Here is an 18,808-nt window from a genome sequence, read left to right as displayed (position 1 = left end):
TTGTATCAACGTTTACTCAAATAAAAGCAAAGCCATACACGAAGGAAATATCGTATGCGGGTTGTCAGCAGCATTTGGCGGAAAGATGGTCAAGAACAACAACAACTACCAAATTAATGATTTTGCTAAAATAGTGCAAAAAATCAAGTTAATTCTAAAACACGTATTTTCTACCTTTGTGGTGAAACTACCAGATATCTGAGTTGAAATTGCTATCCTAATTAGGCCCGACAGTCCAATTTTTTCTATAAATCATTCTACAAGAAGTCACCTTGGTGGGACAGACCCCAGAGAAAAGTTATCTTAGGTAGCACATCTGCCCTTTTTACATTTAACGTCTTTTGACGTCAAAGCAATGTACTAAAGACTAAATTGCTCCCAAGGCTACAGATATTGGGGTCAAAATCTGACCGCAAATGACTAGTGGGCATTCATAAATGACAGTTGGTGATCAATAGAAAAACAAGTGAAAAGAGAAAGAACAAGTACATTACTAACAAAACAAAAGTGTTACTTATGTACATTTTGTTTTCACACAAGCTGTTTTCAATGCACCCCCTTTTTTAATTAATAAAAAGCCTTTAATATGAGAATACAAAACGGTCTTCTAACATCATGAAAATAAGATTGCTTCTTTAAAACCCTTTGCATTGCTTGGTGAAGCTTATATGGCCAGCAGGCATGACCGGCGAGTTCCAATGTGCTGAGCTGGTGCGCTTGAAGTAGCGTTCCTTGGGATTCTTGAATAAGCTGCTTAAACTGACGGGGCTGAGCAAGTTTGGAAATACATTGTCGAGGTCCGGTGGGAAGCGATACTGATGAAGAACAGCGGAGTTCAGCAAGGCACCTGTTTGTCAAAAAAATTCCGTGATTGCACTGCTCAGATTGACTAGAAATACACAATGATTCTGGAGTCAGTTACCAAAATCTATCCTTTTTACATTGACTCAACGTCAGCAAAAGTTGAATCAATGCAAAAAAGAAAACATTTTGCTAGCTGAAGACGCACAAGCATGGAGGAAAAAGAAGTCCTACCGCCTCAAAAAGACAAGCTTTAGGAAGCAACGAAGTTCACAGTATGCTTTTCATATAACAACCAGTGACAAGCTCCTATGACAAACAAACTCCACCCAGACAGCAAATCAGTCATCTTTTACATTGATTCTGCTTATGCTGATTCCTTTACACGTCTGCAGACGTTGAATCAATGTAAAAAATGACTGATTTGTTGTCTGGGCTCGTGTTGGTGTGAAAGAGATTTTTGTTTCAGTAACAGAATAATTCGAAACTGGTGTCACCTTTGGCCCATCTCGGTACCACCTTCTTCGGTTCATCTTCATTATCGGTGCTGTCATCACTTTGGAAGTCATCGATGTTGTAATTGTTTGAGGATGAAGGAAGAAGAGGCCGTCCAGGTCCTCGTGGAGTCATGTTGTAATTATCCACCGATTCATTCTGGAGAATCACACCGCTCAGATAAAACGCAAAAAAAAAGACGTAGAATAAACAGCAAAACTTTGCCATTTTGGTTTGAAGAAATTGACCTATGTTCATGATGTGTCTCAGAGGAGTCACAAGCCAAAGATTGCTTTGGATCTGTACCACATTGTTGTAAACACTCATTTATTTTGTAATGATTCCGGAAAATCGTGTCATACTCTGCAGATCATTTAAAAAGATGATTTTTTTCATTGTTATCCCTTGTAGGCCTACAATGATTTTGAAATGACACTTGATGTTCTGACGAATCCGCGTCACAATGAATTCAACGCAACCAATGTAAATACTTACAGCTTTTGTGTATGTGCTGTTGAGCATGCTTTTATCGTGGGCTAATGTACTGGACATTACGGATGCAGACGTGCCTCCTTTCTCCACCTGCAGCTTCTTGATTCTTTCTTCCGCCTCCTGCAAATAAGTCGTTAGTAACAATGTGTTGTCAACGTATCTCAACCCAGATACTGCACCGTGGAATCATCTCGGTTTTCAATAGAAGCTTGTTGAGTGGTCACAAAGAAAAATGTTGAAACAGCACATGAGGATTTTTTTTTTAATGACCTTTCATACAACGCTTCTGACAGTCTTAATTCTCAAGATAAACGTCATATGATGTTTGAACAGCTCTCCAAATGAGCTACATATATTTGCAGTATCAGAGTTTGCTATCTTGGCAATAAATACGTAATATGTAAGCTAATAATATAAAGATCGTTGAGGGTGGCTGCTTGACTAGAAGACCTTCCAGGTTACTTCGCAGCCACCTGTTGCAGTATCCACACATTCTATGTGATCGTTTGTACTATTTGACTTTGCTTAATGAATGTGTGTATTTATACTCGCAACAAAATAAACGCCAATCAATCAGACCTAATCGAATGCGATAAACTAAACGTGGTACAAAATGACTGTGCGCTTGAACAAGTTTGGCAAACATATATTGAGCAGGCATACCTGAGCTTGTCGCAGATATTCCCGCTCTTTCCTTCGCATCTCTTCCTGCATGCGCTCCTAAAATTTGCGGAAAAATTTTTTTTGTTGACAAAACAACCGGACCAAAAAAGTACCTGCTGAAACGCATGATATTCCAGCGCGCCAACATACAGGTAAAAGGTGTCAAAAACATACGTGTATATCTGCTTGGGTAGTGAAGTGTTATGTCTATTAGAAAGATTTCTTCCGAACGAAAGAACTATTGGAGGTACTTTGGTGGAATATGAATCGGGAGTAAACCCCAAAAATCAAACAGGCATTACTCAATCGGAAAATGACAGTAATGGAAAAACAGTATACGATATTGCGCCAGATAGTGCAGCATGCAAACAAACTATTGCCCGATACAAAAGATAAAAATTTCAACATAAATATCTAATCTTTTGCTGGAAAATTGTATCGGAGCAATATCCTGTAAAATGCAATTGCTCTTCACGTTTGTGCGAAAACTTTTGTTTTGTTTCTGCAACATTTTTATATTTTAAAAGCAGCCATGGTGGAAGCTACGAAAAATCGTGCAAATATGAACACAAGCAAAAAAATATTCTTAAAAGTAAAAAATAAAAAACACGTTTTATTGCAGTTACGGTGCAATACTGTCGCGACGTTTTCATATAATAGTATGAGGTAATGAAATCCTTGGCGAGAAAATATAGCTACACAACCCAACCTAGGTTGTATAATGTATTATATAGTGCTTACTTGTTTCAACTTTTCCTCTTGTAATCTTCTGCTTTCTTCAATGCGAACCCTCATTGCTTCTCGTTTCTTTGCTGCTTCAAACTTCTGCACAAGATATTGATGGTTTATTGCACTGTGGTTACTCGCGTTCATGTCAAGTGTCACTACTGAACGCAAGTTTTGTTATGTGATCACCTGCGTGCACTCGCACTGGTATCAATAGCAGAAAATATTCAGTTCTCACTACTTGTACGAAATATTAAATTCGTGAACAATATAATGAGGGTTCTGAAAGTTTAATATTGAATGTCTTCTTTCCCGAGAACCAAGCATAAAGTTGAAAAAGTGTTTGAAGCGGAATGTCTGTTACCTTTCGCTTTTCTTCCTCCTCAAGTGCTTCTTTGTCTCGTTTAACTTTGCGAAGTGCGTCTTCTAACTGTCGCGCGGCCTCTTCCTCCTTTTCCTGCTCCTGGAGAGAAAGATAAAGTGTTTCGTGTCTTCGAGTAATTACGAGTTATTGCGCTGACACAGGAAACAATAACAGTTTTTCGACACTGCGACAAACAAAATTAACGTTTATAAAGAATCTTGCAAAAAAAAATTTTTTTAATATTCTTGAATTACTCTTCTAAGCCTTTCTTCCATCACTTTTCTATCTTCATTCTTTCGCTTTTGTTCCTCCAGAAGCTTCTTCTCTTTCGCCAATCTCTTCTCTTCCAGTTTCATCTTCTTTATTTGTTCCCGTTCAGCTTGCGCCTTTGCACGTTCTTCCTACAAATAGCATTTAAATCGCAAAAAAGTAAATAAAAATTTAATAAAAAAAAAGAATTTAAGAAATTTAACTTGATTGCTTTTGGGGACTAACTAGGTAATAGTTAACCACCCAAGGAATTATGACTCACATTTAGTTTTTGGATTTTTTCTTTCTGTTTCTTGCGTTTCGCTTCTTGCTCCTGCTTTTTCTTGAGCTTCTCTGCTTCGAGCTTCATCTTGTTCGCTTCTTCTTCTTCTTCCATAGCAATCCTCATCTTTTCTTCCAACTTGAGCATCTGCCGCATGCATCAAACCACTGCACTTCAACTTTATAATTACGTAAAGACTGCACCTTCAAGCAGGCAGTGAATAACATGTCTTAGAACAACACTAATGTTTTGCATAGAGTTTTCCAAAAGAAATGACACGATTGTACGGTAATACTCCGTTTAGTGATCAAAGCATCATGGAACGTGTCTGCTCGGCTAGATCAATGAACCGGAAGAGTCATGACCAGTTTTCATGCCAAAACTGTATCTATTAAACAGAACATCGTTACTTCTACCCTAGAAATCAACAACTGAACTTTGAAAGTTTACTCACTCTTTGTCTCTCCTCTTCTACTTTCTTTTTATCTTCTTCCAGTCGCCTAAAAACACACCTCTCCGGTTATCATGACAAGAACTGCAGGGGTTTGAATGTGTGCTCACATCCCCGGATTTTCCATTTAAGTTTTAAAAAAGTAACGCAGAGTAAAACAAAGCTTCGTAACGATAAATGACGTCCAAGTGATGATAAACAAAAGATAAACTTCGAAAACCAACTAAACTTGTCAAAGACATTCGAGTTTTGTTTAAGGCCAGATGCAGTGAAAATAAACTTGTACTTCATGTTTGCTATTTTGCCAAGCACATCGACTGTATCACACACAAACGACTGTACAGAGGCAGAACCACAAAAGAGGTGCAAGAAAGCCAACAAACTTTTCTTGATGTCTTCTTTCTTCCGCAAGTTTCTTCTCGGCCAGTTGTTGCTGAAATCGGCGATCTCTTTCCTCATCCTAAAGTTCAGACAAGAATGTTGTATAAAAACCGTAGACACAACCAACCATTCAGTTAAAACAGTCATTGCATAGAAAGCAGAAAGTTTTAACTTCGCGCTGTGGTACTAAAAGCCAAGTAAAGACCTCAAACCTGTTCTTTGAGTCTTTTCAGCTTTTCTTCTTCCTCTTCTTTCCGTTTAGCTTCAGCCTTTGCCTAAAAAAGTGTAAAAAAATAAGTCACTGGGAATGATGGAATGTCCACCAATTGACTTTGATTTATTTGAGTTAAGCGTGGTTGACGCAACGTATAACAATGTAGTTGTAGAATCAATCATTAATAGTTTACATGATTTTCAGTTGAAAGGAAAAACTTACGAGTTTTTCCATTTGCTTGGTCATTTTCGCGGCTTCCTCGTTCATCCGTTGGGTCCTCAGGCGATCTGCATCGATCAACTTCTGCTCCCACTGCTCCTGCTTCTCATGTTGCTTCTTTTTCATCTCCTTCTCTCGCAGTTCACGCTGCTGCACGGTACGCTGATTGCGAGCTTCTCGCTTCCTGTGGAAGAAACCGTTTTGAGTTTCAAGACACTTTGTTGCAGACTTGCTCTGCTAAGAAAATTTACTATACAATTTCGCCCACCTCTTCACTTCAACAATTTTTTGTTTCTTCTCTTCTTCAAGTCTTCTTGCTGTTTCCTCTTCTTTCTTTCGTTTCTCCTCCATTTTTCTTTTCTTTTCCAAAAGTTCGGCCTTCAAACAACAAAACCATTTGAATAAAAACAGCAAAAGTAGAAACAGACGAAAGAAGATGATGATCATACCTCTCGGTTGGTTCTCTCTGGAGTGTTTCTGAGGATAAAAGATTTTACCATCGCATTGATCCCCGAAGATGGAGTTTTCATCGGGGACATAAACCGGGAATAGGATGGCACTGGAGTCGCGGAGCCAGGAGTTTTTCGACATCGAGTCGATGGACCTGGAAAGAGATAGCAGTATTTTTCTACTAGTAATATACTCACTTAAGGGTTCCCGACCTGGGAGCTCACGGACCCCTTGGGGACTTCTGGATAGTTTTCAGTGGGTCCGCAAATGCATCGCTTTTTAGATGAAGTTATGCAAAAATAGGCAATAAAATCATCTGTTTTTTAAAAATAAATTCGCAATTTTTTTTACTTATGGTGACTCTTGAAGGTTCAAGATTTGTCGGCTTGATAAAATGCTTTGAAAGTGTTGCTGCAAACGGTTGAAAAACACTGATGTAAAGTTTGGCATGCTGACTTCTTCAACGTATAATAAAAACTCTACACGACAGGCTTTCCAATCAGTTTAACAATGCGATCCCCATTCTAAATGTTATTAAATGAGAATCACCTGATGATAGGAAGCTTGTGACCTTTGATTTACTTTTCTTTGATTTAGAAACAGGCTTGGCTATGCGGGGTTTGGGTCTTGTCCTTGATTTTCCTTTAGTATCTAGAACAAAGTGAAATAGTTTGCGCAACATTTTGGTTATGTGATGGCAGGGAAGGTATTTTAACACTTGAAATACCTTGGAATTTGAAAATTACCTATTAATAGAACAAGTGCATGTTAGTGTTAAAGACATATTAACAAAAAGATTGATGAATAGGCTAATACACAGTTTCGTTATAGCCTGTGCAAAATCAGCAAGGAAAACATTTTCAAGAGGTGCAATAAAACATTCAAGCAAAGAAACATTTGAAATAGTTTTAAACAAAAGATAAGGAGTTCGGTTGAAGCTCAGCCAGCAATGGTTACAAACACTTCTGTTTCTGTTCATCCAATCACTTAAATATCGCTCTGTCCATTATTATATTCACATAGCGTTGCGTGTATTTCAGACCTTCGCAGCACTGAACGCTGCACAATACAAACACGACGAACCTTCAGGTTCGGTTTGACTGGAATCCTTTGCTTCGTTTTCTTCCTCTATGGGAAGAGCGTCATCACTTGATAGAGTTTCTTCACTGACTTTCTATTAGCATAATGTTTGAGGGGTTAATGCTTGGTTCCGATGACAACAACTCATTGAAATATTTGAAGTGTCATTCAATCGTTACAAAAGAGTCGCTGAAATACATCTGTAAAGATGTGTTATAATTTTTTAGAAACTTAAACACAATGTACCCTGAAAAAACTGTAGAGGTAAACGAAGATGAACTCTTCCAAAATTTTAATTATGGAGGACCACAAGAGACCATAATGAGAATCTTATCGTGACAGATCGACAAAGTACAGATCGGGCATGGCATCAATGGAGGAAGATATACTTAGTTCAAATGCCGGATCTTACTTTCATGGCGCTCTCGCTGGTTGCAAGCACTTTCAAGCGCAGACTTTGCCTGGTGGATCGACGCTTGGCAGCAAGGCCACCTGAACATAACACATCAGTGAGCACAAACAACACTCATAGCGTCATCTTTAAAAATTCGACAATCTTCAGTAGACATTATGATTTAAATGATTCTTATTTGTTTTTTCAAGAGAACAGGTCTACTATTCCAAGAGCCGCATGCTTTGTTGTAGAAAATTGGGATTCAAATGATTCGCGACTTAGGTCCAAAATCACTCTATTCTATTGAAAAATACGGGTGTGTACCTAAAACTTTTGTTGAAGTATGTAGCTTGTGCTTTCCTAATATACTTTTTCTTAGCTTCGTCGGCTGTTCAGTTGCATCTGTCTCCATTTCTTCAAACCTACAACAAAACATGCTTTTGTTAGCTAACGATAATTGAGAACTTCACAACACTGGTGTGTTAAATACTTGATGCACCAATCACAATGTGTCCCTTATTGAATGAGGTTGTTTACCTATCACCAGGCATCTAGTTCAATAGCATGAGACGCTCTTATGGTGTAAACTGTAAACTAAGCCAAACTATCACAATGTGTTTCGAGTGGTAATCCGCACTTCGCCAATCCGACACCACTGACTTTTTCATGGGGCTAGATCAGGAAATGACTACATGTCTAACACGGCAGAACACAGGATCATGTTAGGGATGGGCAATTAGGATACCGAAATGCAAATCAATTCGAATCCTAAACGATTCCAATAATGTTCTAATTATACAATTGAAATCCTAATTACAAGATTCGAATGATATCGATTGTTTTTTCACATCTCATTTATGTTATGGTTCAGTGTTCACAGGCGCACTGTGCGTAGGCAGCGCAACAAATATGCTGTGCGAGCACACATACACTGATTGGTATCGCAGTTGCCAGTTTTGTTCATGGGTTCTCTCGCAGAATTGTTTTTAATTTTATATCAGGTTTACGATGTCATCACATTATTACCCCACTTATTCTCACTGCGTTATGCAAAATAAAAAACACAATTGGTACTGCTTTTAAAGTCTTCGGTTTGACCAGACCTGGAATCGATCTCAGATCTACCAGCACCAGAGCCGAAAACGAAACTACTCGGCCACTGAGCTGGTGCAGTTGCAGTCACGCAACCAGTAAACCAACCAACCGCGGAAAAACTGCTTCCGTATCCAGGCAAGTGAAGTAGCACAAACAGTATTTGATTGATAATGGTGCCTTGTCTTGCGAAACTTGATAACAAGCACCAAAACCAGCGTAACATTTGTTATTGTTACGCAACCATGGCAGCTCTGCTTGGTTTCTTGTTAGGTTCATAGGGTTTCAACTTACTCTTCTTCGGATTCGGGCAGAGTCAACTTCAATCCGCTTTCATCCTCTTTCTCTTCACCAGTAGCATCCTCGGGATCATGAATCGGAGCCTACGTTAGATTCGTTAGATTTGTTTTGTTGAGACAAAAATATCGTAGCAATGCAAACGATTAAAAAGTAACTGGACCATCACACAAAACTCGAGACCCGATGCTTGCAGACCTTGAATCGATGTAAAAAGGACAAATTTCGCCAACTGAGACAAAAAACGCAATCAAAGCATGAATTGTAGGTAGGGTGAAGGATGTGTGCACGTATGCGATATTTACAGCAATATACAGAATAAGAGAATTATTTAACTAAAAACAATAAGAATAAGTTTAGAATTGGGAAGTTTTTATTTAAAGAGGTCATGTTATCGTGGATAAAAACCTTACTTACGACAACGTGGGGTTGCAGAAAACGTAAAAAATTCGTGATTGAAAATGCTTACCACCGCCGAGATGGGAATTTCTTCGTTCTGATCATTTTGGAGGGACTTGCGATGGTTAGCTTGGTCACAAGCAAGAGGAAGCAGAGTTATTGAAAGTTTCTTCTTCAAGCATTCTTTCACAGGAGTAGACAAGCGTACAGCTTTGGTAATAACAAAGTCAGTCAGCACGAGCGAGAGAAGAATCCATAAGTTACAAAACTTTTTAGAGATTAATTTCGTTGTTTTTACTCATGCTCTAAAATCGGCTTCACTATACAAGCTCATAAAAAAATTGCCAGTCAAGCTTACGCGAGCATATACGATACAATCTTATCAACTCAACAGAAATAGGTAGCCTGTTGAACACTTTTAGATAGCAACTACTGTAATTTGTCAGATGAAATGCTACAGTGTGATATCTTGGTAATGATAAGATTTTGATACAATAATGCCACTAACAAACAGTTGCAATGACACAATTCTGTACTTTCGATGCACTGCATAGTATGTTATTGTTACATTGTATGGGTACCTCAAAAGGAACTATGCAATATTGAAAAGCAAGTCATAAGCAATCAACGTACACTTCCTTGTTCTTGTAGGAGTTTCAGCAAGCGAAGAGTTTATTTCAAGGGAATCTGCCTCAGGAGGCGAATTTGCAACTTCGGCTTCTTTCGTTTCTTTAGTAGTTGATGATTGATCAACATCAGGTCGATCCGCGGTGACACTACTGCGCCTACATTAGATCGACATTTTAAAATTGTTGGTTTTCGCTTGAAACATTTCGGTCATTTGAATTTGCGTAAAAACTGTCTGACATTTTCAATTTGATTTGGTCATTTTTAAATCTCTCTTCTTTCTAACTATCTAAAGTCTGCATATTAGTGTGTTATTCATCAATCATCATTATTACGTTCCTTCCTCATATTGAGGATCGAATACAATGTGCCATTGTTCTGGACCATGAGCTTTTCGAGCCGTAACTTTCAATTTAATTTTGTCCCTTGGAGATGTTTGTTGTCCAAATCATTTCTTGATACAGTATTAAGCAGCAACAAATTTGTTCTTTTTTGTGTATCCAACATAATGGACACTCGATCAACTGGTCAGTGAAGGAATTGTTGTGTATTGAGGACAGGTTAATGAAGCTTCATAAGCTCAGCACCAACTCAGAACTTCACAAACTGATACGTCAAGCTGTGATATTACCTGACTGCAGCTGCCTCACAGCAACAAATCAATCAAAAAAAAAACTGCGGTCTACGAACTAATGCCACGGTCCGAATGACGCACAACTAAATATTAATCTCTAGTTAAATATTTGTGCTTCAGACTTACACTTTGTTGAGTTGACCAGACGTTTCTGATTAGTAAGATTTTTCTGCAGACATGTAATTATTGTACATAAGATTAAAAAGCAACAAAGGAATTAGTGGCGCCTTCATCTAGATTCTAGACTTTGTTAAATGCAAAATTACTGCCATATTAAAAAAAAGTTTTAGGGAGAAATAACCAAGTCTTATATTTATTTTGATAATTGCAAAGAAACAATTTTATATTTTGTTTGTGTGAAAAATTAAATTGAAATTGCTACCGTGACAAATGATTGATTGAATCTTTATCCTCGGACTTGGAAAGCTTCTTGCAGAGCTTAATCCTGGCAGTTTTGCATACTTGTAGAGGCTTTGAATCAATGACGCAGGGCCGGTCACCGAGATTGACAGAGTGAAGTTTCCGATTGTTGAAGTTTTGTTGCCGGAGGATTATTCCATCCATTAGATGCCGCTAAATGGAGAGCAGTCCTTAACGTGCGTTGCTCAAGCGCACGCCCCGAGAGTCGAACCAGCGCCGCGTGATCTTGAGCCAGGCGCGTAACCACTGAGCTAACGAAATTACCACCGTATTAAAAAAAAACAATTAAATTTTGGTTAAGTGCAAAATTACAGCCATATTCAAAAAATAACTAGTTTTAGTAAGAAATAACCAAGTCTCGCGTCATTCATGCCTTGCAGCATACAGATGACGTCATTCGTGGTTGCGTCATTCGGATCGCGGCATAACGTCGTGTATCCAAAAAAGTATGACCAGAACGCAAATTTTCTATAAAAATAGGCTTATTTTAAGCATAGGTAAATCGGTTTTTATTGCTGACATTTTCACCAAACTGACTAATTTTTTTATGACATTTAGCTAAAACTTCGGTCAATGACCGATAAAAAAACCTAGAGACATGGGATGTGGTTCCGACCATTGACATTATTGGTAAAAATTGTTTCATACTTCGGCTTAATAAGACATGAAGTTGAACTTTTCAACATACACAAGTTTTTGAAATATATAACCAAACGGCGTTCTTGAAATAAAAGATCATTGTCTAACGGAGCGTTTCTCAACCTGGGGTTTGCGACCCAAGGGGGTCACGAAGGTCATTTCATGGGGGTCGCAAAGATATTCATAAAAGATTTTCGAAATCGCAATTTATATTTCGGAAAAATAAAAAATCTTTGCAGCAATCACTTTAGCATACAGTAATGTCGTAGCAAGTGACTATTTGGTTGCAATGTTATGAAAGAGAAAGTGTAGCTCGGTTGTAGGCCAATTTATCATCGTTTGTTCAAGTAGAACAAATGAACTAAGTCAGCCTATTTAGCAGTCTCAAAACGTTAGTTGTCAAAAAATCTTGGTCGTCGAAGTGAAGAAAATTGCTGTAAAAGTGAAGAACTAAGTTGTTAAAAAACATTTGTCTATATCAGATTATAATTATTGTGGAGTTGCGTTTAGTGAGTCAGGAGTAAACGTATTTCAGTGTTGATAAATATTTTCAGTTCTATACATACCATGGACAAGAAACGAAAATATTTTGAAAAGTATTTAAAGTTTGGCTTCACTCCCATAGTCAGCAACGCCGCAACGGCATTGAAAAGCCACATTGTGTTTTGTGCAATGTACTTCTCGGTGCTGAATCTGTGAAGTCATCAAAGTTAAAACAGCATTTAGAAGCAAATCATTCCAATCACATCAGCAAGGATTTAGAATTTTTTCAACGCCACGAGGCGGCTTTGAAATTGAAAATTGCAACACTGGCGTCGAAAAGTAATTAAAGCTCGACCGATATATCGGTCAGCCGATATGTATCGGCCGATATCAGGTGTAGCCGATATATTGTATCGGCTATCTAAAACCAGCCATACATGCCTTTAGTAGAAGAAACACAAGTTGCTCAAACGTGCTTGCATAGCACGAACAATTGTTCCGAGAATATAATTTCCCGCCCATTCTAGTGCGCGCATCTAGAAAATGTTAATACTGTATCCCTTAGCTTCCATTCAAGCAGGAAAACTTTCGAGGTTTACGTTGATTCAACGATTGATGACATTGAATCAGTGTAACAAAGGTGAATTTTTCGCTAAGAATCGATGGGAGTACCGGTGTACTTCTAAACCAGCCACGCGCAACTTATTTCAAGTCTTTCGTCACAATGTCTGGCTTTGATCTCCGAGTGATATTGATAAGGCAAGGTTGTTGATCTCCGAGTGATATTGATAAGGCAAGGTTGGTTACTAAATTAGATCATACGAGTAGGCTATCACAGCAAGATGCAACAAAATTTGTCAAGTTTTGGTATTACAGTAAGAAAGAAAAGGCCCAGGAAAAATTAACTTTCGCTCACATGACATGCAAAAATAAACCCAAAGAAAAACGCCTAGTGAAACTTTGCACATAAGAAAATAGTAGGGTCATTGATTGTAGAAGTTGCAAAAATAAACCCAAAAAAAAGCCTAATGAAACTTTGCACAGAAGAAAATAGTAGCGTCATTGTAGAAGTTTTCCGACTCGTGCCCAGAGCATTGTGATGCAAGAAACACGACCTCGTTCGGTGGAAGTTTATCAGTTATGCTGCGTATTGCAGCTACACGCGCTTTGACTCTCCAAGCGCACCTCGTTGGTCTGATGAAAGCCTTCGCTGAAATTTTAAAAAGCCTCTGGACCAAACCGTAGCCATAGCTCTTAAATGGCGAAGAATTCAGACCGGACACGTTTGTCCGCCGTCAGCAAAAACGAATTTCGAGGCCTGGGTTGTTTCTTTTTTGTTTGGTGTTTTTTTGTGATTAGTGGAATGATTTTTCAATTACAGCAACTAATGCATAAACTTTCTTGAACTGGTTTGTTGCCTTATAACTTTGTTGGTAACAAATTTTTCGTAGCTGATATATATCGGTATCGGCCTAAATTTTTTATAAATATCGGTATCGGCCTGAAAAAGTGATATCGGTCGAGCTCTAAAAGTAATTAAAGGCAACATTGCCATGTTTGAAAATTTGTCCAGTGTTATTGAAGAACATGAAGTACTCGGTGAACGATTGAAGACATTGATAACGCAGCATCTTCAATCCCTTGAAATTGAGTTCGAACGATAGTCCCCTGAGCTCAAAGAAAATATGCCGCCTTTGTACGAAATCCGTTCTCTACTGCTTTGGATGTTGCTGATATTCCAGATGAATTACAAGACCAATTTTATGATCTTCAAAATGATTCTTCCGCATGTGACGTTTTTTATGAAATACCACTCTCTCAGTTCTGCTGTGCTATGGGTAAATCATACCCACAACTATCTGAACTAGCTTTTCGAATATTATTTCCATTTGCCACAACATACCTCTGCGAAAGTGGTTTTTCAGCTCTTGTCCATATCAAAACGAAGGCAAGAAATCAAAGGAAAGTTGAAGATGATATGAGATTGGCCTTATCAAACACTCAACCACTAATTTCGAAGTTGGCCAAGCAGTTGCAGAGTCAACCGTCGCATTAAAAGTTGTGACATTCAGCAGTTCTTTGAACTTAAATGTTATTGAAATGTAGTTTTGTGCTAATTTGTATATCTATAGAAAACAGAGCAGAAAGGGAGTCGCAGGCTGTATTACACACCTAAAAGGGGTCATGAAGCACACAAGGTTGAAAAACACTGGCTAAGTAACCTTCATTGTTAATGCAACAACATACCGCACTTCAAACGCGCTGCTTTGTTGCAGGACTAAAAACTTGCTATTCCACGAACTTTCCCGATACTTCGAAAAATATTGTAAATTAAACAAGTTTTAACATGTAAGTGTGACAAGAAAACAAAAAACACTTGCTTGTTTTGTTCGTCGGTGTATGCTTTGATGTGTTCCTGCAGTTTCAATGTGTCCATGGATACGAGGGTGGTGGTATCCATATGATCCGATTTTCGCATCAAGACAGAGTATGATTGCTTAGTTCTGCGAGTACTTCTGAAAAGCGAACAAAAAAGCCTGATCAGTAAGTACACAAGATTAATTACAATTTAAATGTAACAGTAACTGCAAAAGCAGTTGTATCTTAAACGGTAAAATCCGTCATTTTTACATTGATTTAACGTCTACAGACCTTAAATCAACGTAAACATGGCGGATTTTGTTGTCTGGGATTGACCGCGCAAACAGACTAAATTATAAACTTGTTTAATTTGCAACAAGACGCGGTGATTGAAACTGACCAAAACCTATCCAGGCTATCCTTAATGAGTTCATTTAGTAAATAAGAGCATAAAAGAAATCTCTCCTTCAGGTAAATCACTGTTGAGAAGGAGTGATCTTCCTGGCGTTGGCACTATCTGACTACTCACTATAGAAAAGCGAGCATTGCGTTTCGTTAATCGTACCGGTGTAGCAGAAAGTCATCGCATCCAACAGTGCGATAGTCTTTAAGTGCGATAATCGTTTGGTTCCCTAACACCAAAATTAATCCGCATTTTTCTTGCTTGACACTCTGGTAGCAAGCTGCTTTTTTAATTGTTTCAACGTTTGCAGAGGATAAATCAATGTAAAACTCGTTGTCTGTTGCTCTTGTCAGTGGATAGGAAAAGGTTTGGAAAGCCATACATACAATGCACTATGATTATTTTACGTTTTACCGCGCATAGTTTGTGCCCCAAACAAAACTTTGACTTTATTTGTGTTTGTTTCACTTTCTTTGGCAAAAATACATGGAATCGGTCTTCATATGTTGGGTTCCTTATTATTATTCTAGAATAGATTTGATCTCTCAACAATTCGAAAATGCCCATCTCATTGTTTTTTTACAGTCCGAGACCGAGTGACAATTGCTCTTCGCTATCTCTGTTGCGTTACTTGGTTTGCGTTGATGTAACGAAATATTGCTCTGCAAAAACTTCAAAAACATATCCATCAATGCTAATTACGAATGTATGTTGCTTTGATGTATTGTTATGTAATACGTAATGTCTTATAACTTGCAAAAATGAATGGAAAACGAGTCTTATCACTCAAAATAAAAGCAATGGGACCACAAATCCTCAATAAACTAATCAGCAAAAGGTCTTGTTGTGCCTCAAGCTTTTTTTCTGATCTGCGGAGCTGATGTAAATCTTAAAAATCATATGGACTCATTTTTGGTATGGAATTTGACTACCTATGCCACATATTGATTAATGGATACTTTGTTCCACTGAACTTTAAAGTCAAAACGGATTTATTTTTCACATACCAAACCACCAGCGGTGATCGAATTCGTTGATTCATTATTATTCGATAAAATGATGTTATGGAGGATGATGCTATGTCATTATGCCGACTTGAGATGTAATTTCAGGACGTCGTATGGACGAAAAACTTAACAAGTTTTATGTTCCGTTGAGAGTAAAAAAGAAACACAGATGATAAACATTGGAGAAATTGTGTTTCCGTTACAATTTAAGAATGGAACAATGCAAAACTGCTGAAAAAAAAAAGTTTTGTTCGAGTGGAAGAATCACTGAAAGTAACCAGCAAAAATTGCCCGCAAAAAGTCATGAGAGTGTGAGGTATCAAAAATATGAACACTTGAACAGGTTGTTATTATTCTACATGAGGTAACGTTAGTTACTACTTCAAAAAATCTATATATATCTTTGCTGACTGATAAATCTGCAGCAAATGCGTTTTTTTTTACATTTTCAGTATCGGCCATAGCTTCGGCCAAATTTTGCTGATACTCCAAAAATGGCCCATATCAACGATATCGATAGGCTATCTCTAAAATATTGAATAAAGTTATGAAGCTTGATAAATTCTACAAACGATCGAAGACAAAGGTGGTTTTCACAGTAATAAATGCAATGCAGCATAAAATGTACAGAAATCATAAAACATAAAAATACAAACAAGCCGGAAAAGAATGCTGACATTTGTTTTTGCAGGAAGGGGACTAAGGGAGGTGTATACGTATAATTTAAATAAATTCAAATCTTTACCTTCTAACAGGTTGCTTGTTTAAGCAACTTTTTCTTGAAACTCTTTTCCTCACTCGCTTGGCAGTTTTTGGTGTTTTCGGAACACTTAACAAAACTGGAGCTTCTGCGTTTTCTTCATACCTATAAAGAACTTATTTACACATAATATTATACAATACCGGTACTGACAACGTCCAATTCAAAAACTTCTGAAATAATAGGTCATGATGATGATGAAGTGGCATACAAATAGAGATGTACCGATACCGATATCACTTTTTTAGACCGATATAGATATTTTGGTCGATACTTTAGTGTTACAAAAAGAAGCAATTTTGGTATTTGCAAATTTTGGTAATTTGCAAAAAAACAATGTTGTTTCAGAAACTCGAAGTATGCTCTTCACAGAAATTAGACAACTTTGCAATCAAAGCTTTGTACAGCTGGGGGACAAAATTATTTTTGGTTATCAAAAAAAACACAACAACAACCAATCTTACATGATCCTTTCAATCCCAGACATTGCTGTTTGTTGAATAGCTTCAATCATATCATTGCATTGGTTTATGCCTTCTTTCAGTTCATCTAACACAGAAGGGTTTGCGGCTACATCGCTCCATGACAGCTGGTTACTATTTAATGGATGTTGGTCAACAGATTTATTTCTACAAAATAAAATAATCAGTGTTTATAACTTAACAGGTGAGCTATTCAACAAAAATGTAATTGAATCCACAATGTAACCAATGACTTATAAAAGCAGGCCTCGAAATTCGTTTTTGTTGGCGGACAAACGTGTCCGGTCTGAGCAGCTATCTCGGCGGACAAATTAAGTCTCACGGCGGACATATCAGTTTTAGCGCCGATTGCCACATGTGCTTAATTTTACTTGATCTTGATAATTCTTCGCCATTTGAAAACTATACCTACAGTTTAGAAGGCTTTTTAAAAATTTCAGAAAAGTCACTCTGAAAGGCTTTTATCAAACCAACAACGTGCACTTGAAGAGTCAAAGCGCGGCGTAGCGGCTTAATACGTTGCATAATTGATTAATTTCCACCGAACGAGGTCGTGTGGCTTCTTGCGTCACAATGCTCTGGGCACGAGTCGGAAAACTTCTACACTAACGCTACTATTTTCTGCTGTGCAGAGCTTCACTACGCTTTTTTCTTTAGGTTTATTTTTGCGTGTCATGTGAGCGAAAGTTAATTTTTCCTGGGCCTTTTCTTTCTTACTGTAATACCAAAACTTAACAAATTTTGCTGCATCTTGCTGTAATAGCCTACTCGTATAATCTAATTCTGTAACCAACCTCGCCTTATCAATATCACTCGGAGATCGAAGCCAGACATTGTGATGTCGGACTTGAACTACGTTGCGCCTGATTAGTCCAGAAGTACCATACTCCCATCGATTCTTAGCGCAGAACTCACCTTTGTTACGCTGATTCAGTGTCATCAATCGTTGAAGCAACATAAAAACTGAAAGCTGCCTGCTTGAAAGGAAGCTAAGGGACACAGTATTCACATTTTCTACATGCGCAGGAAATTATATTCTCGCAACAAGTGTTCGTGCTATACAATGACGATTTGTATCGCCAGTTCCTGTGTTATATCTCGGCGAACAAAAACGACCGATCTAGATGGTGCCGCGAAGATGACATGCTGTGACGGCATTGTCCGCCGTGAATTTCGAGGCTTGTAAAAGAATGTTATTTACTTGCTTAAATATTTCAAAACTTATAATGCAAATCAAAGGTCAATATTGAACAGAAAGTCATTTTTGTTATACTAAAGAGCTGGTCAACAAAGCTAAATTACGCTACGTACTTACCTATGGGCAAGCAAAGGTAAATACCCGAATCCTGGTGCTTTCCACAGGGGAAATAAAAAAGAGCTTCTATCTGAATTGGATACTTTCAACTTTTTTTCTTTAGGCATCGTGGAGACACAACTAAATCACCATTAAACCACCACACAGATACCAACTGTTTGAAAATCAATCTGTCTTTAAATTTGTGCGCAACATACAAAACGTAACAGGACCATTACATTAAAATATATTTTACTTTGCAAAATAAAACAAATAAATCACATACCAAGCTTACTAATTGAGTTGTTAGCTGGTTAGTTTGTAACAAAGAAATTTAGCGTAGTGTAGCCAGGTGTCTAAAACTATATATTATATACCATAACCAAAACTAACATATAAGCAGGGCTGCGATTTTTTCTTTCTTGTCGAACGACCAAAAATTCTAGGCTTGTTTGTCGAATAATAATATGACGTCACAAGAGTCAGATTATAAGCGTTTGGCCGCGAGTTACCGCACAGGTTGTGTGGTATCAGAGTCACTTACTTTAAGTTTTTAATCGCACGCTGGTTGAGTGGTTCCATCTACGACGGCAAAAACATTGCCGTCGCCAAATCAACACACCTTGGATTGCTGCGACAATTGCCGTA

General features: G+C 37.9%; 1 protein-coding gene across 2 annotated transcripts; it reads right to left on the bottom strand.

The window, feature by feature from the left end:
• Window positions 1-44: 44 nt before the first annotated feature.
• On the bottom strand, window positions 45-18,330 carry LOC145786692 (uncharacterized). Of its 2 annotated transcripts, none has more exons than XM_082598408.1 (25): window positions 18,182-18,330; window positions 16,849-17,013; window positions 16,370-16,489; window positions 14,235-14,369; window positions 9,684-9,835; window positions 9,121-9,260; window positions 8,649-8,737; window positions 7,587-7,684; window positions 7,281-7,360; window positions 6,872-6,962; window positions 6,338-6,439; window positions 5,788-5,942; window positions 5,607-5,716; window positions 5,342-5,522; window positions 5,118-5,180; window positions 4,908-4,984; window positions 4,528-4,573; window positions 4,074-4,220; window positions 3,796-3,942; window positions 3,542-3,640; window positions 3,193-3,276; window positions 2,452-2,508; window positions 1,792-1,908; window positions 1,299-1,455; window positions 45-847 (listed from the first exon to the last, which is right to left on the bottom strand). In XM_082598408.1, the coding sequence occupies exons 1-25, from the start codon at window positions 18,286-18,288 to the stop codon at window positions 636-638; spliced, it is 2,931 nt and encodes a 976-aa protein (XP_082454534.1). In that variant the 5' UTR covers window positions 18,289-18,330; the 3' UTR covers window positions 45-635. The 2 variants fall into 2 exon arrangements, with proteins under 2 accessions (XP_082454534.1, XP_082454535.1); XM_082598409.1 differs by having other exon boundaries at window positions 16,849-16,980.
• Between the last annotated feature and the right edge of the window lie 478 nt (window positions 18,331-18,808).

The sequence above is a fragment of the Aplidium turbinatum genome, chromosome 17, assembly GCF_918807975.1.
Source record: "Aplidium turbinatum chromosome 17, kaAplTurb1.1, whole genome shotgun sequence".
Classification (NCBI taxonomy): Eukaryota; Metazoa; Chordata; class Ascidiacea; order Aplousobranchia; family Polyclinidae; genus Aplidium; species Aplidium turbinatum.
This window is presented reverse-complemented; position numbering and strand designations above follow the sequence as displayed.

Excerpts from the sequence above, each read along its gene's own strand:
- LOC145786692 (XM_082598408.1), bottom strand. The coding sequence starts at position 18,288 with ATGCCTAAAGAAAAAAAGTTGAAAGTATCCAATTCAGATAGAAGCTCT. Across the intron at positions 6,440-6,871 it reads CAGTCAAACCGAACCTGAAG|ATACTAAAGGAAAATCAAGG; the intron begins GTTCGTCGTGTT and ends ACTTTGTTCTAG. Across the intron at positions 2,509-3,192 it reads AAGAGGAAAAGTTGAAACAA|GAGCGCATGCAGGAAGAGAT; the intron begins GTAAGCACTATA and ends CGCAAATTTTAG.